We start from the raw sequence: 25,381 nt of genomic DNA on the forward strand, positions 1-25,381 counted from the left end.
ATAATAGATATTTCTTATAAATTTTGTTATTTGTTGAATCTTTTCCCAATGTATAACAATTTGAAGCATTTTTAAGTTGCGTTTGAAGCATGTTTAGTGTTACCAACTATTTCATAAAAACCCATCTATTTAACGATCCATCGATGGGAAATTTTAAGATCTGACATACATTCTAGCTCGCTACATATCTAGCTGTTATATCTGACATATTGATCGCGTCTATTATGTCTGGGCTTGTCGTCATTCGAATCTATTTGATCCCCAATCTTATTGCTTATATTTGATAATTAGGAACCACTCCAATTCCCATGACGCAAAGTAAAGACACGAAAGACTGGTGCAATGATGATTTATGGACTCTTTAAAAACACGTCTGCGAACAAGTCTCGAAATTTGGACCCCCATTAGGCCAAAATCACTTATATACTAATTTTTAATCACGTATAGGAGAAAATACACAGTTACTGTAAAAGCACACGCTAAATATGGTTGACTTGAGTTGATACAGGTAATGTAGTTGTCGCGTTGAATGAAAGTCCACACTTGACATATTGAACGAAGTTTATACTGAATTGATACAAGAAATATTGACCTTAAAATGTTACACTAAATGAAGTTCACTTCTGTCATCTTTGCTGAAATTCACAATGAATTGAAACAAAAAGTATTGACCTAAATGATATCATCTCATCCCCGACCGTAGCTGCTACCTTGACGTGGTGGTCAGGCTTGCCTATCGTGATGACCCAACCGAGCTATATTGGTTGGAACATATGTTCCTGTAGGTTCTACCATGCCAGGCAGGTCGGTTGGAGAATGGTAAGACTAAAAGCAGCAACTCAAGGTCTGAGGGCGAAGTCGTACTGCTGACTGAAGAGGGGTGTGACAGCAGTAAGGTGTTCCCCTCGGACAACCAGCATCAGCAGCGACACTGCCTTCTCACAAGGAAGGAAGGAGTTAGAAAAGGTCGACCCCAAAAGTGTCACGCCTCATCTTACCTCATGGGCTTCCGTCTCCAGCGGCAAGGCCCTTTGATGAAAGGAGCTAACACGTCGAAAACCTCCCATAAAAAGGCCATGCGCGACCGGCCTCAAGCAGTTGTCCTTTGGGCTCTGCGGTCACGCTCCCAGGTCGTTAAGACCAACATTAATCCGACTTCCTTTTCAGGTCCCTCAAGAGATACCCTTCCACGGTGTGGGCATCCGGGAAGTGATATCAGCCCTCATACCCGTAACAACACACGAGACCAAGTTGGTTGCAATCAAATCCTCCCTAAACCTCCTAATAACTCTCTTATCTTCACGACTATCCCTTATCACATCCCTTTATCACATCGCACCGCCAGGGCAAACGATTCGAGTACGCGGGACATTATTCCTGGTCTCCTGAAACCACGCTCTAAACTACATGTAGGAGCTTTTAAAGTCCGAACACGGTGCCAAATAGGATAACAGGCTCCCTTAGCTAGGACTTTAGAATCTACACCATCGACGTGTTCTGCGTCTCTGAAACACGCATACAAGATCCGAGTAGCGTCATTTATTTGACTTTATAATGCTAAAATAAAGAACCAACTTGATTCACGCTTCATGTATCTGGAAACCCTAATGCTGCTCTTCGCGGCCTCGCTGGCTTAGGTATAGCATTGAGTACTAGGGCAGAACTAGCTCTTTTAGACTGGATCCCACTAGGCGGTTGTCTGTGCGCTGTCCGACTAAACGGAACAGTAATGACTCGGAAATTTAGGGACACTCGTCGTCGCCTCTTCGTCGTCACTGCCTACTCTACCACTGACTGCTGTTCAGATGACGTAAAAGATGAGTTTTACAGAAAGCTTTCCGACCTCCGAAAAGCTAGGCGTTCTGATATAGTAATAGAGGCTGGTGACTTTAATTGTCAAGTAGGTAAACTAAGTGAAAAACACCTGGGTGGATCTTGTAATTTCTTGGCTCAAAGGTAAGATAATAGCGACCGTCTGTTGTAGCTAAGCTCAGATAACCGCCTGTTTTTTGCAAACACTAACTTTAAACACAAGGAAAAACATCTTTTGACATGGCGACTCCCGAATTCGTCCCAAAGTTGGACACAAATAGATCTCATCGCTATCAGCCACCGACCGAGTGGCTCGGTGAAAGACTGTTGCTCATTCTGGAGCACATGTTTAGATTCAGATCATGCTCTAGTGCGAGTGCGTATTTGTCTGCGTCTTACTGGACGTAGGAAAGACGCAAGGAAACCTCTTAGGGTTCTACTTAATAATAGGCAAGCTAAGAATATATTTCAGGAACAACTAGAAAAACAGTTAGGCAATCATGTGAGTTGTGTCCACCCCGAGGCAGGGTAGGATGACATCCGAAAAGCTGTGGAAACAGCAGTGATATCTGCTAGTACGGTAAACCATAAGGTTAGGGAGAAGCACTGGATCTCAGCAGCATCTACTGCACTGATAGATTCTCGTAAACTCATCCCATCTAGCTCTGAACATAACGAAGAGTGAAGTCAGCTTCCCTCGACCCCCAATCGACGTGAATGGCAAGTTGGTGTAAGTCCCTCAACTCTTTACGAGGTTGAAAAAGCTATAGGAAATCTGAAGCGAGGGCGAGCAGCAGGCCCTGACAGATTTACCCCTGAGATTTTTAAGGATGGCGGTCAGTATTAGCAGCGAGATTGACCGAGGACTTAGATAGAATCTGGGAACTGGGCGTAATCCCATCTGACTGGTCTCAATCACTGATTGTTCCAGTCTATAAGAAGGGACAAAAGTCCTCTTGTGACAATTACAGAGGGATCAGTTTGACTAATATAGTGTCTACAATATTATCTTCAATAATACTTTGATGCATAACTGAAGCTCGTGAAGAGCAGACTAGAGAGAACCAGTCTGGTTTTTGACTCGGACATAATAATAATGATAATAATAATTATTATTATTTTTGTAGTCTAACATTTTGTTGATATAAATAATAATCTAAATTTTTACTATTTCACTACATTTTATAGTTTTTCTCCACTTCTATTTGTTTGCTTTTACTAACCATTACTTTAAATCCATAAATTTTTAACCAGATAACAAAGTCACTCGCGTATCTCATTCCCTCTCTTTTCTTTTACTAATGATATATTCAACTGTACTACACTAACAAATTGATAAATCCTGTTATTATTGAATACTAAAAAGGATGATACACTCTGTTTTGTATTTTGTCGAATTATTTAAATGTAATGAGTTTAATAAATTTAAGGAAGGTAGAAATGTAATTATCTAAACAAAAGTTTAAAATTGTCAGCTTAATTTTGTCGATAAATGGTAATAATATTACACTTATTACGATATGGTACACTAAATTGTTGCACAACAATTTCATTGTGTGCCTGTTTTGTATTGGGGGAGTGAGTCTCAATTTCCGGCTTCATTCCAACTATTTCTATTTTAACAGTTTGATTGAAGTATTAACGATGCATCTAATTAAATGATTACATACAAGTGTGGCCAAGCTAAAATAAGCGCTGGATTATTTATATAAACAAGGTCACCACCCTCATGTCCATCATGTAACCATAACTACCTATAAATACACCTTCTTTACAAATATTATTCATGTAGGAAATTAATCTTCCTATACAGCCTATCTTCTCTATATAGTTGGGTTTTTCAAGCGTTAATAGTGTACATCATTAACTCCGTCACATTACGTATCATATCAACTGGTCCTCACACAAAACATGTGAATCAAGTCTCGAGTAAATGAAACCTTAATTACTCTTTTATAATTAAAATATTTTATTGAACCTATTGGGTGTTATTGAACAGTTAAAATATACCACTGATTCGTATTAAGATTTTAAATATTAATTTTGGTACAGTGTTCAACTGAATGACATGGGATATGGTTCCAGAGAAGGATGGCAATTGACTGACGAAACTATGAAGGTGAACTGAACATGTATTACATATATCCAACCACCTCCTACATAGACCTACAGTGCTGATTAGCATAGATGGAGGTTGGAAAAAAGGCTGGGGTGGATAGGTCAAGACTTGAGATCATTCTGCGAAGTTACTAGCTGTTTGTTTGGTAATCTGTTTCAGTAGGGAATATATACCTCTTCGAGACCATAGGTGATATGATTTAAAATAGGTTACAGTGGATCAAATGTTTTCGTTTTTAAGATTCCTCTAAGTTCTAGTTTTCTTTACTATTCCTGTTACAATATCCAAGAATTAGGCCTAATAGTCAGGCCTTAATTGATTGAAGCATCAGTGACCTACGAAACTGATTCTCTTCAATCGCCTATAAAGATTTATCATATTTATTGTGTTAATCTTTCGTATATAAGCTTGTCATTTTACTACGTAAGAAAAAAACTTTTTCTGGCTAGTGGTCCTGTGTTTGATCTAAAATCACTCGAGAGGTTACATCAATTTGGTCCCGTAAGTAGCCATTACTCGACCGCATTATATCATTTCATATTATCAATCAATCAGCGTTGCATCTAATAGTCCGTCGATCCCCCAAACACCTTTCATTACAAATTATCAGATTCTAGCTAATAGGTTCACACTTTATTCCATGAATAAATTCCATACTTTTTTGACTATATTCGGAATGTTCTTCCAGTGTCATGGCTGTTACTATCACCGACGCTTGCTATTCATCTTGTCAGTTTTATCTGACTGTTCTGTTTTAGTATGTAGTGACTCGGCTTGATGCACAATTGTGTTGTGCCCTACATCGATTATGACTGACTGTGTAAGAATTGATTGGGATGGTGGTAATAATGTTGTATTCATATGTTTACACAACCTCATATTTTAACTATTTCGAAGAAAAATAATAATTATCATTTCAACATTATTATTTTATACGACTACACTTTTCTTCCAGTCTCTGTTCGACATCCTGAACAACCAGACGTTCTCATACATGGATTATTGTTTCGAGCTCAGTATATGGGAAGTACTCAGATTTTATGTAATAAACAGTCAACACGAATGTCTCGTATGCTTCAAGCTCAAGAAGTAGTGAATCGTATCAAGGTTAGATATTTATTTCAATACTATTATGCTATAGCTGTCTCACGGTAGTTTTTGATTCCTCAACAATATTCACCAATGACTCTGCATATAGTCAGACAGAAAACTTGACTCGATGTATGAAACCCTTACCAATAACGTCATTAATATCTTACCTGTTGCAAAAGTTAGTGGCTATCTGGGCCCAGTAGCTTAGTTGATAACACGTTGAGCGCCTCAACCGAAAGGGACTGGATTCGAATCTCAATATGAATGCATCAACACTGGAATGCTGATACATCCATCTGACGAGTCCCTAATTAGATGGAAAACGAGTTATAAATCTCACTAATAACCACAATCCATCTGCTCTAAAAGAACTTGTGAAGAGTTTCTGTATCCAGTCAAGCTGTACATAATATGTAGGAACCGAAAGGGACTCATCGAAATTTAATCCTAAATATCATCAACGGAATAATTCCAACCTTTATCAATAATGATTTTGAGTAAGCATGATAATTTTACAGTTTACCTTCATAGCTCATGGAGTCATTGACAAGCTGGTTTGAGCTATATTGGTAAATGCAAAGTACTATCCGGTTGGAACGTGCAAGATAATCATGACATAGTCTAAAGCTCTGAGTGACATAGCTCAGAAACAGTTTCACTGTCGCAAACACATCCACCACTTGTCTTTCCTTAGATCCTTAGTTTTAAAATTATCTCGTACTTTTTATTCTATAAATCAACTTTCGGATCATATTGTCTATCCCTAATTCTTTTTCTACAATCACTGATATCAATACTTCGCTTCTCGTCTTGATTTCATCTCACTATTCTGATTTGGTGTAACGACTTGAAGCTGTGAACCTGTTGAGTAGACTCCACTCTGCTTTTGACTGACAGTGACTTGGATAACAATGTCGCTACTAATCATCTTAGGATAGAATTAATATAAAAAATAGCATTGTCTGTAATGGGTTTTTAAAGTCCAACTATACTGCTGTCTAGCCACAATTGTCTCCATCCTAACGAATATGGGGGGAATTTTTTTCATAACCCTGAAGTAAACTAAGTGATAGATTAGATAGATGCATATTTTTTCCATGTTCTATGATGTAGTTATAACTGAATAATGGACTATTGAGTGTTGTGACTACTGGTTGAGAGACGTCCATCTTCGAGGGGCAATACATAATTGATGAGAAAAGTAAAGCATACACGACATGACCAATAAGATTTTAGACTGATACTCTTCTATTTTCTTGCTTTCTCTTTTTAAATTCAGGATGTAAGCCAAAATCCATGTTGTGTTGTTGTTGTATCTTTGCTAATTCGTGTTTGTTTTCTAACACATATACTCAGTGTGCATATTTTTGTTTCAATGTGTATTAGCATTTATTCGGGTTATACTTACGTGTGTTTATCATTTCGTCCTTAGCGTACACAATTATGTAGAAGAGATACATATACACACATACTATGTGTTTACCTCTAAACACTTGAGTTCATGTGATTATTTCCAAGTACCAGCATTGTGCTACACTATAACCAAGAAAACTAAATTTGTTCAGGCCATAAAACTCATCAAATTTCGAGTGATAAGGTTAAATGGCAGTTAAAGATCCGAGAGGATTGGTGTAAAGATAACCTGGATACGACAGAGTTGGATAATACTGTTAACCAAGTACCTTCTAATGATTGATTCAAATGACAAATAAGAAAAATGATGATGATCAGAAGGAAAAATACATCTGATTGTATGTACAGGCAACGCTATCTGTGACTTTTAAACCGACTAGCTAGTGTAGGAGAACAGAGTTGCACGGTAGGTTGTGAGCTGACCTAGTAATGATACGTGATCGAATATTTTCAGCTAGTTGGTGTCCAGTGAAACTGAGAAAGGTCAGCATTCATGTCAAATGCTTACAAAGCTATCTAACTGAGGGAATTATTTACCTCTAAAGAGGAATAAACACTAAAATTTATAATAATACTGTGTAGTCGTTATTCTACACTTACAGATACGGATAAATTTTATTGATAGATTGACTTTTGCATAAAATCGTTATAACTAAACTACTTGTCGTAGGGAGGTATTCACTGTCATATTTCTAAATAAAGCTGACCGTAATACTATGTTTCACATGTTTGTAATAATTTGATTGTATTTTCTTTTTTTTCTGTCATCAGTATATGTTCACTGTCCACGTTGTTTATTTGACTTTTTTTCATTGCAAAATGTTTAAAATAATATCTGCTTGAGCATACAGTGCATCGTTACGTACGTTTTTGTTTGTATTCAAAGTGTATTAATGTTTAGTCAAATGATATGTTGCTAAGGTAATCAAGTGTTTGAATGACAATGTTCAAGCATTAGTTTAACCAAATCCTGTCACATTTCATTTGCTTAGCAATATATCAGATCTATGAAGAGCTATTTAGTGCACGAAAATAATACTTATGGTCATTGTCGTTTTGTTTTTATACCTTCAGGCTCCAGATGACGAATCACATCCTAGTGTAACAGTTGAATTGTTTGTCTCAACAGAACGTATTATGATATTAAACAGTAATCTTGAAGTGAGTTGCTATATTTATTTGTTTCGAAATGTTATTTCTGTTGAGTTTTATCTCTGTTGGAAATCGATTGTGAATCTTCATCGACCAAAGTCGTTGGGAACATGTGTTACGTATTCTCAAGTACTGCCTACCTTGACGCTCAATGATGGCTGTTGTAGGATTAGGTTGGAGGGAAGCTAAGACCGGCCAAAACTTATTATCAGTCCGTGAAGTCGCTTACTATTGAACTGAGCGTTGTTTGTTAATTCAGACTAGTCGGTTGGAGTCCACGCTATCGTCTCAATAAATGCCTGAAGATTATTGATGGTGTGTCTCAGAATCACTCGCAGTGACCCAGGTTCATTCACTCTTAATCTTTCGTTAGACTTTTATTTCCCAAATTCCTTCATACCTACCACTTTATTCAGTATTTTTGAACTATATACTCACTGTTTAGTATTTTTCACTACAATTGCTTTACATTTTGTTAATTCAATCTTATCATGCTGATGTGTCATTACAACTTGAACTAAATGCTCATTTATGCAGTTTTTATGTCGATTATGACTTTGAGTAAAGCAAAAACATGAATCTTAACAGAATAAAGTGAATTTATCACTTGTTTTCTGAATACTTGTCAGCTGCTTACAACCTAGAAACAATAGTGCTAATTATTTACAACTAATGCACATATTTTATATCAATTTAATGGAGATTTAGTCGAATAACGATAAGAGTTATGGAAGAATTATAAAATGGTAAAGTGGATGGATATTTATATGTTGCTAATTCTGGAGATTCTAGAAGAAAAGTTTTAAAATACATGGAGACAAGTTTCTAGAGATGGTGGAAAAGATTTATAACTCAGGTGGATGATTTTGGTGGAGTTTCGTTTTCTGAGCTGATGATGAACATCGATATTAGTGTTATTTAACGATAGCCATAACATTAGGTAGATTAGTAGAGTAAGATAAACAGAGCTCAGAAAACATCCAAGGATGAAGGAAAGGAATTTACTCTGGAGAATATGAAATAAGATACCACGCAATTAAATAATGAAGAATAGAAGTTATTAGGGTAGTGTAAGGTTTACAACTGTATCGTTTTAAATACGCATGTTCATTTTCAACAGGCGATGACCCCAGCCCAATGTAGTGTCGATTAGTTTGAACGATTTTTAGTTGTCAACATTATGTCCATTACCAAGCAGATGACGAGCGATGGTAATATTGAAAATATTCTAGTTTTGTAACTTCAGTTTTTGTGGATTATTGTATGAGATATAAACAAGAATCCTCTTTTCTGTTCTTCCAGTGTAAACTGGTAAATACAACTGGAGGTATCATGAGTTGGGAATCTGTGTTATAAGCAGCTGACGGGAATCCATAAAATAAATGATGAATTCACCGTACTCTACCATTCTTGTTGTCCTTGCTTTAGTCTAATTTATCAATCGGAAAATTTGATGATAACTGACTGATTCCAATGCTAGTCACCATCCATTTTGCTTATAATGCTTGTGAATTAAGGCAATTTCGGGGCAATCCGAACAGGATGCACATAAACCAATAAGAAACTGATTAATTGCAGTTCTAAACGTCAATGGGAAGACTCAAACAAACAATACAAAATGAATTTACGATGACTTTGAAATGTTTGAAATGTTAAAAATTTTTCGATCCCTTGAGACTTCCCTATCCACTTCACTTTGGATAACTGAGTTATAGATTCATTTGCTTATGCAAATATGGTTTAGTTTAAACCTAATTCCATACGATTGTATTTGATCACTAAACTATACTTCCGTTTTTTCCTCTCTATCAACAGAATGATAAAGATAATTCATTAACGAGGTGCCACACTTATTTTCAAGAAATATTTTACTCAGCAATAACCTAATTAACCTATCATTGAGGCAGATATTGACTTTTTGTGATTAAGTAGGTCACGAACAGAATTAGTAGCTAGCCACGTGTTGACTTTACTCTTGATACAATTTGTGACTGCTTTATTTAAAAAAGACAATCCCGTACTTGACTGTTGAGTTTCTTCGACTGAAGGATGAGGCAGACATGACATTGATCACTGGGACGTGATCAATCAGTTGTGAATATCTCAGTTCTACAAGAGGTAAATTGCGGCGCGGTCCTAACAGGTCAGTAGCAACAAAACCTTGATCTAGGGTTTCTTACCACTTCCCTCCAACCACTTAGGATATCTTCAAATGTATTTATTTATACAATAATAAAAAAGAATTGGGAAAAGAAGTAACAAATTAAAAATTCTTTAAAAAGGTTTTTTATCCCATTCTTTTATTTGATTTGTCATAGGATATCTTGATTGACCATAAATTACGTACAGTTTCATATATTGCTGATATTGGCGATTTATTTGTTCTAATGTCACGTCGATTGGATCCTTCAACACAGTCAGAAGAGTCTGAAAATTATTTTACGTCTAATTATCTGAATAATGAACTGAAAGAAATTTCAACTCATAACGCCGATAATAATAATAACACTAATTCTAGTTTACCTGAGCAACAACACTCAGCAGTACCACTTAATTCAAATATTCCCAACGTTACAAAATCAGCTATGATAGAAAAATTAAAAAAGCCAATGAAAATGATTTGTCATGTATTAGAATCAACAGAGGTATGTATTTACTTTTTTTTTCTTATTGCCATAGCGTTTGTATTTTTATTAAATTTGTTTTGTATGTTATCAAATTCGTGTGGTATGGAAGTCTTATTTTGTTGATATAAAAAATAAATGAACCTTTAGTCAATGACATGACATATGTAAATATTAAGAGATTGTATAAAGTTTGTAGCTGGTATCTACGCGTTTATTCCTGTACTTTGTATACAAATTGACTAGATAATCGTAATCACAATAATTGCCAACGGTGTATTATGATCTTCAGAAGACGAAATAAAACAGCTAGAAAAATATATTTCAAGCGCCTGACTCAAATGATACAGCCTCCAAGTAGAATGTGAGAGACTAGAATGAATGAACAGATATTTACCATGAGAGTAACTATATAAGTCAATGAATCATTGTCTGTCAAATATGTATATTAAATAGTTTAAGCTATTAATATATGAGTAAGTAAGCGAAATAAGTATGTAGGCGGGTACATACATAAACTCATAAATAGTCTTTTGGTAAGGTTACTATAAGAATTCTACATTGATCTGACCGTATAATAGTGAATAAATTCGTGATTATTGTTATTATTATTACTAAGTCCTAACTAATACTACCCGTTGTTCGATTTGAGCTAAGTCTCGAACATTAAAAGCACCAACATGTAGTTAAAAGCATATTTTCAGGAGAAAGAATAACACTTCGTAGACTTGAATCGTTAGCATTAGTAGCGTGCGAGGATAAAGCTGATGCCATAGGAAAAGGGTTGATAGTAGGGATAAGAAGAATATTAAGAAGTGATGAAGGTATATGGTCATGAATAGGAGGATCTCTAGCTCTGTCAGGGGTGTCAAAAGTATGAAAAGAAAATCAACAAAATTAGGGCCATAGATAAATGAATGACAATTCGTGACTATGAATTTATGAAGCATACTAAGTTTTATACCATATAATATCACATTCACGAAAGGAGTTGCTGTTGGCAGTCCTCGAAAAAATCCTTTACAAGCCAGTGAAAATGCCGAAGATTCTCCGATTAGTGTTCTTTGGCACTTTCTGAGAAAGGTCTGTCAAACTACTAATTATCCCTACCTTGTTCTGGTTGATTAGTGATCAAATGTGTTAGAGTCTATTACTGAAGCTTCTAAAATCTCAAGACCTCGGTGCAATGATCGACCAATCAGTTATACACCACATAGGACCTAGCACATTTGTAAAGCGGTTCAATATGCGAAACCTTGTAAGCACAACGAGATTAGATTGTCAGATCACTATGAACTTTATGAATGGAATAATAATTTGGTAAATATCAAGAATAAAATTCATGATACCGAAATAATAAATGTTTTTATCATTGAACTATATAGTTAATTTTTAACTAATTCATTCGTTATTTAGGTAAATCACATATCCCCAAGAATAAATGAATGAGATAAAAATTTCTTGTGAATAGTCGGTTATATCCTCTATACTAAGTTGTTTACCCTTTTTTAAAATAATAGTGTTCTAATGAATATGATATAGCAACTGATTTTTAAATGGTTCTAACCGAATTATATTTTATTGTGGGGAACTACTGCTGAAAAGTGCAAACTAATACAACCTAGTCGGGATCTGGATATTTAAGAACTATCGTCAGCATTTTCATGACTAATCTAATTTGTAATTGTGTCATTTCTTTGTCTGTCATTTCTTTGTCTAATTACTTCGATGTATGCATACATTTGTGTTGGGGATGCTAGATCCCCAGAAATCACTTGGTAAACGTCTCATTTTTATAATTTTGTTTTGGAAGTTTGAATTTCTCACTTTCACTTCAAAAGCGCACACTTTTACCTTCCGTTTGTATTTCTCACTTGGGAAGACCTTAAATGTCATTGGTTCGTCTCCTCTTTTAGTACACTATTTTGTGACGTTTTCCAAGGACATGTTTGTTATATATATATATATATATATATATATATGAGTTGTGCGCTTGTTCGTTCGTTCTTCTGACTGCTTGTGGAATATACTTCCCCCCTCGCTTGAATCTGATCTTCTCCCTCTAGTTAGCAGGGCCGGGGTGTAGTGGAATAGTTTAGCTTGTTCTGTTGTTGCGTTACTGACTTTCGTTCCGTTCGCCAGTTTTAGGTGATATCGTAATCTCTCCAAACGTAGCACTTCGAATATTTAAAAATCAAATATCAACAACATTGATCATCACATCAAGACGGTAGTGGCTGTCACTAACACGACATCTACACTGTAAAGAATAATTAATTTAAATTCATAAGTAAACTTTAATTTTCTTTAGATCTGATAAGCACATCGACCTATTGTTAGTGAGTTGAATTAATTCATTTCATTCATTCGGTTCCTTTTTTTTCCATTATTAAAGGCTCAGTTAATTGCTCAAACAGTTGGACATGCATTTCAACTTGCTTATTTAGATTTTCTACGAGAAAATGGTATTGAAGATTTAGGCATTATAAAACAATTAGATTATGATGATATTTTAAAACAACAAGAAATATTCTGTGATGAACTTTCTTTATTTTGTGATAAAGATAATCATAAAGAGGTATGTTCTTTTGTTTCCATTTTTGTTTAGTGATAAGAATAACTAAAATCGATCTCAATGTTTTACAAATTTGTTTGAATGAATTATATATATTTTTTTCATAGTTGAAAATAATATGAATATAATCATATGCTCACTAATGACTGACCGAGAAGTACATCCAGGAGTTCTAGTGAGAAGCAGTGACCAGTGGAGTTCAAACCACGTCTGTTGTGAGATAGGAACTCAGTGAAGACAATTGGTTAACAGTTGCTCAACTTCGTGGATCAAATGAAGTTAGACATTAACACCGTTGGATGACGGCTCAGTGGTCTATCGGTTAAGGGCTCTGGCTCGAGACTGGTAGGTCCTGGGTTCGAATCTCGCGAGTGCGGGATCGTGGATGTGCACTGCTAAGGAGTCCCATGATAGGACGAAACGGCCGCCCAATGCTTCCAGGTTTTCCATGGTGGTCTAGCTTCAATTGACTCACGCTTTCAACTATGAAAATACTAAAATCTCCACAAAACCCCTTCTAATAATATATTTTTTTGTTTATTGAGTGATTTAACTAGATTATCCATTGACTACTCTAGTATTCAGTCAGTTTGGGTTTTGATTATCTTATTTATAATAATAATAATAACAACAGTATTATGATTACTATCGCAAATCGACTGAAATCAAATCATTTTGACTTAACGGTCTAGAAGTAACATATTCACTACGACCTATTAAAGTTCTGAGTTCAAACTTTGTCTTAAGCTTGTCATGGTTGTATTCTATTAAGGAGCTTTGTTCTAGAACATAGCAGGGTTATTTAAGGCTTCCTGGGTTTCAATGATTGTTTGCGCCAAAAAAAACTCAGTACGTAATGTAAGCTATGAATAACAGTAATAATGACGTTAATAATCACAAAATGAGTATAATAACTGTTGTGTCACTTATGATCATGTGTTATCTTTGTAGTGGTCAAGAAATAAATATTCAGCATTTAGTTCATTGATTTGAATTACATGCACTATCAAGTCTTCAATTGATGAATTCATTTATAACCTTCAACTTTCTGAAAAGAAACTTGGATTATAAAACTTCCACTGAAATTTAAACAAGAATTACCAATACTGTTTCTGTAGGAAATCAATTTTGATCATACTCAAACTGGTACAGACATGGCCCCAAATGCCCTGGTGGGTGGGTTGAGTTAGCTTCTCCTCTCGAAATACTCTCAGATGGCCACGTGCATACAACCACTTCCAGGGAATTCCTACTCACTGACTTCTCTCAGCGGGATGTTGTTTACGAAATTGAAAGGATAAAAAGCGAATGTCCGGCGCTTTAACCGGATTGCTGGATACGGAGGATCCACCAAGACGAGCTGGAAAACCCTGATTCCAAACCAATGGTTCACATGGGCTCCAGGATCCCAAGAGGACAAATGGCGTATGAACCTATTGTTGGTCACCGGCTAACATGAGATTGCATCTTCTTACGTTGCCCACTGCCTTGTGAATCAAACCTTTAAGTCAAAGGCTTGGGGTGTGGCCCTCTAAGAAAACCACCTTCGGTCTGGGCACCTGGACAGTATCAGCCCACACAAAGCGACTTTTGTGGTGCATATGTATTCAGTGTGCCTATGTGCCACTATTTATATACTCAAATAAATAAATATATACAACCAGGTTGTCTACACCTATGAACAGAACTAAATCCAGTTATCGGTGATTTCATAAGCTGATATCGTGTTTTGGTTTGACCACCTCCAGCTTTGTTCCAGCCTACTCTTGCACCAGAAAATATCACCCATCAAAGCAGACGGTGATTGGGAACACGTAACACATGTCCCAGATGTTTGCAGTTGGTGAAGGTTCTCTACTACATCAATTGATATGTCACGCTTAGTGTATTTAATATAATGTGATCTAGTTTCTGTATAACGGATCGTCCGAGTATCGAATCCAGCGGTGGTATTAACTTGGTCACCAGTGTTAATATCATAGCAAAGTAACATCTCGTCCAAGAAGAAAATATTTCAATTAATCCGTTATCTCAATTTATTTCGATAATGTAGATTAATATAATTAGTGTAAGAATGGGGAAAGGCGGGTAAAACTTACGTATTGAATAGTATATAGGAAATAAGACTGTGACTGTCATACTGATAAAACGATAATCATATATATATATACCAGGGCATTTGGGGGCCCCCAAATGCCCTGGTACGGCTGAGAGTGGGGAGAGTCTACTCTCCCTCTCGAAATGCTCTCACATGGCCAGCGAATATATAGCCTCTGCCAGGGAAGTCCTACTCACTGCCTTCTCGTGGCGGGGGTGTTGTTCACGAAAGTGAGAGGACGAAAAGCGAATGTCCGGCGCTTTAACCGGGTTGGTGGACACGGAGAGTCCATTTAGGGGAGTTGGAAAGCCCTGATTTCAAACCAATAGTGCACATGGGCTCCAGTATCCTGAGGGAACAAATGGCGGAAGAACCTGTCATTGGTCAACGGCTACCATGGGACTGCATCTCCTCACGATGCTCCACTGCCTTGTGGATCAGACCTTTTGGTCAAAGGCTCGGGGTGTGGCCCCCTAAGAAAACCACCTGCTTCGGTTTGGGCACCCGGGCAGTATCACAGCCCACACACAAATAAATGAAATGATGAACTCTATTGACGATACTATCCCTGCTCATACTAAAAGCAAGACAATTTACATCATTATTATTATTACCTTTATTATTATTATTATTATTATTATTATTTACCATATCGCTAATTCACCCCCTTTTATCCCCAATTTGTGTAACCTTACTTTTCAACTTATGCAGCAGCTCGCCCATGGTGGAAAATCTGTCCTATCTAAACGATCTCCAGTCACTGTCTGGTTGAAAGTGAATGCTTCCACCGATTATGAATACTGAAGCAGTCTTTCTGAAACCACGTACGCCGTTCAAGCTGGCTTCCTTCAACGTTCGCACACTAATGCAGATCAGACAACAGATAGGGCAGGCTATGTCTTTGGAAGGTCTTAATGTTGACGTTTGTTGTCTATCCGAGACCCGTATTCAAGACTCTAGTGAAGTACTACAAATCCGCTCTCCATCTGTCGCCTCGAAAAGCTTGTTCCACGTGCGCTTATCCGGGGACCCTGTGGCATCTTCGTCTGGTCTTGCTGGCGTTGGTGTCGCACTAAGCGCTAGAGCTGAGGCAGCACTAATCGATTGGATCCCCATTAACAGTCGGTTATGTGCTGTTAGATTAGAAAGTTCCATCAAAGTGAGAAGAAATCGGCGTGAGAATCGGTGTCTTTTCGTCATCTCCGCCTATGCCCCGACAGATTGCAGCCCGGATGCAATCAAGGATGAGTTTTACCATCAGTTAACAGTTCTTCTCCAGAAAGCGCGTTCGACAGATATTGTAGTACTAGCCGGAGACTTGAATGCACAGGTCGGGCGTCTAGGCACAGAAGAGAGTCGTTTAGGTGGCCGATGGGGACTTGTTGGTCGCAGGACAGATAACGGGGACCGTTGGCTGCAACTGTGCACAGACCACAACTTGTTTCTGGCCAGCACTAACTTCCGGCACAGTCATCGCCGGTGTGCCACTTGGCGTCCTCCTTCTGCATCCCAAGCCTGGACTCAGATTGATCACATCGCGATCAGCTACCGCTGGCGTGGTTGTGTACAAGACTGCCGCTCCTTTTGGAGTACCTATCTGGAGTCTGATCATGCCCTGGTCTGCGCCAATCTCACCTTACTTTTCAGTGGCCGAAGGATTGACCACCACCAACGGATTGATATTAGTAAATTGGCTGCAACTTCTGTTGCAAGTAAGTATCGAGCGGAGCTAGCTTCTAGGCTAGCTACCACCCCACCGAAAAGTATAGGTGAGCATTGGTTGCATCTTCACGACGCCATGAAAATGGCGAGTAAAGTCGCTTGCGGCTTCGCGAAACGTCCCGCTTACAAGCACTGGGTTTCTTCTGGCTCCTTACAACTGATGGAAGCCCGTCGGTCTACTCCGGGTGACCGTGAGTATGACCACAAACGAAGGCTGTTACGTAATGAAATCGGGCAAAGCTTGCGTAAGGACCGAGAAGCCTGGTGGTCGGAGCGTGCTAATGAGATGGAAGAAGCAGCTGCATCTGGTAACTGCCGGAAGCTCTTCCAACTCATCCGAGCCACTGGCAGCAAGAAGTCTGGTGTGAGTGAAACAATCTACGAGGATGATGGGATGCCAATCACTAACATCTCTCGACGTCTTGAACGATGGGCGGAATTCTTCGAAGGGCAGTTCAACTGGCCTGCTGCTCCTGCAACATCAACCAGCTTGTCCTGCCCCCCATGGCCGGTGACGACTGATCCACCAAACGAGGCGGAAGTCCGCAAGGAACTCCAACTCTTGAAACGTTACAAATCACCTGGCCCAGATGACTTACCTCCGGCTCTTTTTAAAGATGGTGGTGACTTTCTGACTAAGGAATTGACTGTGTTGTTTGCAAAGGTTTGGGAGCAAGAAAGTGTTCCAACATCATGGAATGAGTCGATAGTCGTCCCTATCTTTAAAAAGGGTTCACGTTGTTCCTGCAATAACTATCGGGGGATAAGTCTACTTCCAATTGCGTCCAAACTATTGGCTTCTATCATTCTTCGTAGGTTGTTTAAAACCCGAGAACGATTGACTCGCGAGGAGCAGGCTGGTTTTCGTTCTGGTCGAGGATGTATTGATCACATCTTCACCCTCCGCCAAATGTTAGAACACCGTCATACTTATCGCAGGCCAACAATCGTAGTGTTTCTTGATATCAGGGCTGCCTTCGATTCGTTGGACAGGACTGTTCTCTGGGATTGTCTATTGAAGAAGGGTGTGCCTGAGAAGTTCATTAACATCTTAAAGGCCCTGTATACGAACACCTCAGGCAGAGTGAGGGCATACAACCACCTTTCTCCCTTGTTCCATTCGAGCAGCGGGGTTAGGCAGGGTTGCCCAATCTCACCATTCCTCTTCAACTTTGCCATCGACGACATCCTGGAAACAGCTCTGATGGATGTAAGTAATGGCGGTGTGGATATGTTGCCTGGAGAACGACTTCTCGACCTTGAGTATGCGGATGATATTGTCTTACTGTGCGATAATGCCCAAGGCATGCAATCCGCACTTAATCAGTTGGCAATCAGTGTCCGCAGGTACGGCATGTGCTTTGCACCCTCCAAGTGCAAGGTACTCCTACAAGACTGGCAGGATTCTCATCCTGTACTCACCCTAGATGGTGAGCAAATTGAAGTAGTTGAGAAGTTCGTGTATCTAGGTAGCTACATAAATGCTGGTGGGGGCGTGAGTGATGAGATTGATGCACGTATAATGAAAGCCAGAGCGGCTTATGCCAATCTGGGCCATCTTTGGCGCCTTCATGATGTTAGTCTGGCTGTAAAAGGTCGGATCTACAACGCGTCGGTGAGAGCAGTTTTGCTCTATGCTTGTGAAACCTGGCCTCTCCGAGTTGAGGATGTTAGACGTCTCTCTGTGTTCGATCATCGTTGTCTCTGAAGGATTGCTGACATCCAGTGGCAACACCATGTTAGTAATGCAGAGGTTCGGCATCGTGTGCTCGGGCGCAGAGATGATAATTCAATTGGTGTCATCATCTTGAAACACCGACTTCGGTGGCTTGGACATGTTTTACGAATGTCGTCCCAGAGACTTCCACGTCGTGCATTATTTGCCGACGCTGGGACTGGTTGGAAAAAGCGGAGAGGAGGTCAGTGTATGACATGGTGTCGTGGCATGAAAGAGAGCTGCAAAGGGCTAGCTTCTGTTGGTCCTTCACGACTCCCTGGCTGGGGTCCGAGAGATGGTGCAACACAGTGGCTAGAGACGTTATCAGATATGGCTCAGAATAGAAGCCAGTGGCGATCCTGCTGCAACCTTCTTTTACTTTCTACATAAAGAATGGTTCTAACTTTCTTAACTGAGAGAGTTCTTCTGGTTGTACATTTCAGTTCGCCTTATCTTTTCATCCCTTCTCTCCCTACTTTCATTATTTTGTGTGGCACATATGTACCTGGTGCCCTTTGTACCAATATATATGTGTTTAAATAAATAAATAAATAAATATATATATATATATATATATATATATATATATATAAACCAAATAACTTTTTACCTAATTTTTTCAGGTTACTATACCTAAACAAAAGGGTGAATCATTAGGTGTTGTAATTGTAGAATCTGGTTGGGGCAGTCTATTACCAACTGCTTTATTAGCTAATATGCATCCAACTGGTCCAGCTGCACGATGTGGACAACTGAATATCGGAAACCAAATCGTAGCTGTTAATGGACAAAGTTTGGTTGGTCTGCCACTTTTAACGTGTCAACAAATAATTAAGGTAAATTTTTGGATGTTAAGTGTTTATTACGTTTATTTTGGCGGAGTTTTGTTCTTTAAGCTGGATGGTTAGGTCGTGGAGCTTTCATCATCCTCCCGAGCTTCAACTCTTCTCCACCATATCACATTTAATTTCGATCACAATGATACAGTGTGTTCTTATTTGAATTCTTTTGTTTCTCATTAGGATTTAAGGTGTGTAATGATTATGACGTTTTTTATAAGTCAAATAAAATAGTTTAAGTAAATGATTTCGTCGAAAGAAAAATTTTCTTCACTGAATTCTCTTTTTCTTATTCAATGGCATTATGAGTTATTTTAGTTAAATACAATAGGGTTATTATGCAATCACATTGAGAGGTTATGCCATTTTATGTTTTCTTCCTTAAGGATGATTTAGTCAATCCATCAGCCATACACAACCTAGAACCTGAGACATGTATACACTCCATGCCCCATCGGCACAGTGCGATGAAATTGTCAACGTAAGTCCCAGAGTAGTAGAAGTCGTAACAATGTTAGTGGTAATAAAAGAGACTACGTGTCGAAGATACACTTCTAGAAGAAAATATAGAATGATGAAGTAAACTTTCGATCTAAGGGAAGATAACGAGTGGATGGACCTGTGGTATTGCAGACCATTTTAATCCTAATCATCTGAAGTCTAACCCCTTGGTGACGGTAATCACTCAAAGCTGAACCAGATAGTCTGAACCTATCTACATGGCTTATCCCAATAGTCAGTGTCATCGTAGATTGACGCCATGTTTTGGCTGCCCCTAGCTTTCTTCCAGACTACTCTTACATCAACTATCATCACAAATCGAGGTAGTTGATGGATGTACATACATAATGCATATTCTAACCATCTCAGTCGATAGAGATTTACTACCCTGTCAATCGATTTTCCATCCTTATCTCATAGTCTGCATCTAACCGCATCGTTGGTAACTCGATGGCTCAAAAATACTCAATAAATAGTTCGAAGGCAACTACGATCAAACACTGGAAATCTACGAATGTCTCCTATTCTTACGGACTACGTTCACAGCTATGAAGGGAACTGCTGCGCAGCATATTCCTTTAGTTGACAGTTGGATATCTCGCCTACGTCACAAATGACGCAAGTTGGCAAAAACCATCTAGGCTTCTATAAGTTATGCCGAGATTTTGTCAGACACCAACCCACCAGGGTTGATTTGACTTCCTTGATATACTCAACTACTTAACTCCATATTATATATATATATATATATATATATATATATATATATATACTCGTTTTATTACGACGTAACATCTAAATAGTCAAAAAGAAATTATTTTGCAGGTTATATGCATAAAACTTGCATTTTCGTACTTAATATGCACTATCCAGAGTACTGTGTTGAAGTATGTAGTGTTTGACCATGTGTGGTGTAAACACCCACTACTTCAGTTTACAATCATATATCCAACTTGTGAATATTCTCTAATGACTGACTAGATTTTTTTCTATCTCTATTATACCTTTGGTTGTAGAGTAGTAGAGTAATGTATCAGTATCTTGGAGGTTGTATGAGAATTATGGGAAATCTCTTTGTGGCTAAACACTGCTAGTTATGAAATCATATCGACAATGGACTATTTACTTTGATGAATTAAAGTAATTGGACATTTTTAATTATGGTATAGTGTAAGTCATGTATCAAAGTAAATGTGTATATGCACTGATCTTTGAGCCACATTTTTTTTAAATAACAAATAATGATGCCAAAGCAAAGTAAATGGAACCATGACTCTAACTAACAAACGTGATTCATGGAATCAAGTGTCTTCGTTTCCAGAGATTATCACTAATCGCTATGTTTCCAATATTCGATTAGTATAAATTTACTTTCCAATTATTTTCATTATAATATCTCTAAATATATCCCTCAAGGTAGACGTTTTCTAAAAAAACAGTTATACATTTATATAATCTTTACAGAATTGTCGACAATCTACAATTGTAAAATTAATGATAATCAGTTGCCCACCTGTTGTTGAAGTACTTATTCGTCGTCCTAGTTTAAATTATCAACTTGGTTTCAGTGTACAAGATGGTGTAATTTGCAGTTTACTTCGTGGTGGTATTGCTGAACGTGGTGGTATTCGTGTAGATCATAGAATTATTGAAATTAATGGTGAAAGTGTAGTTGCTGTATCACATGAAAAAATTGTACAACTTTTAGCTACTTCAGTTGGTGAAGTAAGTATATGAAAAAAATAATTTGTTAAAATTATTATTAATAATCTCATTTAATTCAAAAGTAATTCAAATTGTTTTTTTCACACTTGATGTTACAACTATAGTTACCATACTCATCAAATAATGATATGCCTAAATAAACAAAATTTAATTTCATATTTTTGTTACTTACTACTAATTTCAGCTCGTGAAACGTTGAAAATCAAATAGGAGATAAAAAACGGACAAGCGTTTTGTTCTAATTTGAAATTGTTTTCACCTACAAACTCTACTAAGCGTTAAATCCAAGATATTTACTACTCACGGCGATCATGTTGTTTGTGGTACTCAGTGTCAAAATCCACTGGCTCATTTCAATCAGTTCGTGATATGACGCAATGATTATCTGGTGTTATTGGTGATATCACCTAACTTCTGAAACGGCTGAAATCAGTCAGTCATGAAAACTTTCAAAATTGAAATCGTCCCCACAAATAAATATACAAATAAAATACCGTTTAAATTTAAAAAACAGTGATGTTTTTTTGATAAGTACTAACCTACATGTGAAAGCGGAAGCTTTTTACTCCATCCCTGCTTATTTCAACTAGACAAGTGTGTAATACTTGGCGCAGCGCGTACATGTAGAAGAATAAAAAGTCCATACGCATTTATAGCCAATGAAAAGGGGATTTACCCTGTCCCTACAGTAATGATACTGCTAAGTTAAGTCCAGTTAGGTGGAGCGATGACCAAACTTGGGACGTAGTTATGAATCACGTGTACATATGACAGTCTGGATCATTGCACTTTTTCTGCGTGTAATTTCGCTTCATGTTGTATTTGTATCTACATTTCGATGATTTTTATAGAGTATTACATTACATTTTTTTTCCGTTCATGTCTCATAATAAACACACCCGCGTGTATTCTACTTTTTACTGAACCTCCAGTCCCTTGTACTGTTATGTTGATAATATGAAAAGCCATTGGTTATATGCGACTCACAAATAATTCAGTAATATTCATTCTCGTCACGATTTGGTGTCTTTCCATGTATTCATCAGCTGATTCAATACTGAACAGTCTACAACCTGCTCAGTCAATTGGTGGTCTAGCAACACACACGAGTGCATGCAAATCGTCAGTCTATGCGGTTAAGGCAACCACACATACACACTAGTTACAGCATTGTCCCATCTGACCCAGTGTTAGCAAGGGTTGACGCTAATATTATAGATGTAAGTTTCAGAATCGTTAACATTGAAGTCAAACGGTTCCTACATGTTTTTTCCTTTCCAGATCGAATTTTTGTTTTAGTAACTGTCTACATGAGTCAGTTTATTTTGACCAATAATAAAATTAAATTTATCTCATCTTCATACTTTTCTTTTTGTTCAATTTCCTATCAATAAAGATACATATTCGAACAATGCCTACCTCAGTCTTCCGTCTATTGACAGGACAAATTATTCCTCGGTATATCTGATAAAAAGAAAGAAATTTACTTGGTTGTGTATATTATAAATTTAATCTCATTTTTGTTGTATCTGGAGCATTTATTTCTGTGAGCATTGACAACGTTGTCAATCGACAAAATGATCTGATTCACAATATATACAATAATGATCTCATAGGAATTTACAACTTGTATACTGTTATATACGTACGTATATTGTGAGAAGTCCCGATGGTTTCATTTCTCTTTTTGAACTAGGTTTTATTTACATATATAATCAAAAGTCTTCATATATGTGGTCCTCAAAACGCCTCCTTTATAAATAAACTAATGATGATGGTCATTTAATAATTTATCTCGTGTTTTTTTGTGTTCTAATTATTTTTCTTTAAAACTTTGGGTTAATATTAGTTACATGTTACCAGGATTGAATACTCGCACAAATAGTCTATTGTACTCATATTTATATATACATATATCGGCTCCTATTTTTTCCTATCCATAACACATCCACCATATACATGATAACATTGTTGTCAATTGTAATTGATACACGGAATTGATTTCCATTTTTTCAGGTTTACTACTTTCCCCCCAGAATAATTATGCATTTTTTATTTATTATTCTTTGTATTAATAATATTAAGTTTTCTTGATTGTCTTTTTTTGTTTTTGATTAATCTTGTGTTGTCTGCTTACTTTGAAAATTTTACTTATTTTCATCTCGATTAATATATATCTCTTTCTTGTGTTTGATTTATATACATATATACAATATTGAATGAGTAGCAGTTATTACCAATGAGGAATAACGTCGTCCATTTGTTGCTGTTGTTCTTGTTGTTGTTCTCTCTCTTTCTCAGAGTTTATTTATTTGATATCAAAATTATGGTTATTATTTATGTGGTTGTCATATGAACAAAAAAAAAGTTCTTTTGCCTATTCATCAATACAAATTGAACTTAATATCAAGATAATCATTTTTAAAAAAAAACATATTGGGAATCAATCAAATTTACTAATTAACTTGATCGAAGCTATTCATAGAGTCCGAAAGTTGATAAGAAACGTATATATCTGGATAAATTACACTCATATTAATTAACAATAACAAATTACCTTCTGTTAAATGTTATAGGTTGATATCACTCAGCATATCATGGTATTATAGTTATGTGTTCATTGAAATAAGGTAGACTGGTACAAGGAAACATCGACAAGCCGATTTTAACAAATATAATTGAAAAGTCATTCCTAACATATTAATCTGTGAAATGCCCTGGTACGGCTGAGAGTGGGGAGAGTCTGCTCTCCCTCTCGAAATGCTCTCATATGGCCACGCGTATATAGCCTCTGCCAGGGAAGTCCTACTCACTGCCTTCTCGTGGCGGGGATGTTGTTTACAAAACTGAGAGGACGAAAAGCGAATGTCCGGCGCTTTAACCGAGTTGGTGGAGACGGGAAACCCTGATTCCAAACCAATGGTGCTCATGGGCTCCAATATCCTGATGGAACAAATGGCATATGAACCAATCGTTGGTCACCGGCTACCATGGGACTGCATCTTCTCACGATACTCCATTGCCTTGTGGATCAGATCTTTAGGTCAAAGGCTCCGGGTGTGGCCCCCTAAGAAAACCACCTGCTTCGGTTTGGGCACCCGAGCAGTATGACAGCCCTCACACAAATCAAATGAGATTTGTGAGGCGCATATGTGTCTGGTGCCCTTTTGTACCAATATTAATGTGTTCAAATAAATACATAAATCGGTGAAATAGTTATTGATATGTCATGACCTCTTATAAATATACACCTGTGCATTCAAAAATGTGTTGGTTTCTCGATTCAAGCTATTTTAAACTCACCTACTAGATGTCTCGTGTATTGAAGCGTACAGTATTTGGTTAGAGTTTGAATATGCACGCGCTAATACTAGGATTTAGGTACATCTATCTGACAAGCTTTAAATAGGAAAAAACGCATATTGTGGATTTAACTGATAGCCACAATCCAACTTTCATAAAATTCCTGACTGAAGTCAATCCGCTCAAGATGGATGTATTACAATATTAATTGATCGAACTCATTCCTTATTTTCAGCGGGGATTATCAATTTACATGATCTGTAGCTGACAGTTTCTTCCTTCAAAAGGTGTTCACGTGATTTCATCAATAACAGGAAATGTGCACAAGAAATTTTCGGCATCATGTTCACTGTGAAACCTGAAGCCTACACTTCCTGATTTAAAGAAATCCTCAATTATTAGGAGAAAAGTGGCACATTTAAAAACAAATCTAAAGCCATACAATCAAGTTCATAAAAGTAAGAATTTGAACAAGAATCTGTGAATGAATGGAGGTTGATAAGAAACAGTCTAATTAGAAATCAAAGTTCAGTCAACCACGACGTGGGACCAGGCACACATATGCATCGGTCCAAGTTGCCACACCTCGTTAGCACAACAAGATGAACACCGAATTCATAGAAGTAATTAATTTAGTGGTGGTAATATATAAAAGAAAGGTTGTATACACGGATATAGTACAGGAAGAA

General features: G+C 37.3%; 1 protein-coding gene across 1 annotated transcript in view; it reads left to right on the forward strand.

Moving 5' to 3' along the window:
• Smp_144990 (amyloid beta A4 protein related) overlaps window positions 1–23,795 on the forward strand; it is a gene marked incomplete at its 5' end in the record, with an annotated part of 39,369 nt that extends 15,574 nt beyond the window's left edge. Inside the window, 7 exons of the mRNA XM_018797216.1 lie at window positions 4,887–5,038; window positions 7,511–7,597; window positions 9,907–10,233; window positions 12,608–12,790; window positions 18,948–19,160; window positions 21,129–21,389; window positions 22,786–23,795. Coding sequence (XP_018652280.1) covers window positions 4,887–5,038; window positions 7,511–7,597; window positions 9,907–10,233; window positions 12,608–12,790; window positions 18,948–19,160; window positions 21,129–21,389; window positions 22,786–22,857 — 1,295 coding nt within the window. The 3' untranslated portion in view covers window positions 22,858–23,795. The remainder of the gene's footprint in view (window positions 1–4,886; window positions 5,039–7,510; window positions 7,598–9,906; window positions 10,234–12,607; window positions 12,791–18,947; window positions 19,161–21,128; window positions 21,390–22,785) is intronic.
• Between the last annotated feature and the right edge of the window lie 1,586 nt (window positions 23,796–25,381).

Source organism: Schistosoma mansoni, chromosome 4 (assembly GCF_000237925.1).
Source record: "Schistosoma mansoni strain Puerto Rico chromosome 4, complete genome".
In the NCBI taxonomy this organism is placed as follows: Eukaryota; Metazoa; Platyhelminthes; class Trematoda; order Strigeidida; family Schistosomatidae; genus Schistosoma; species Schistosoma mansoni.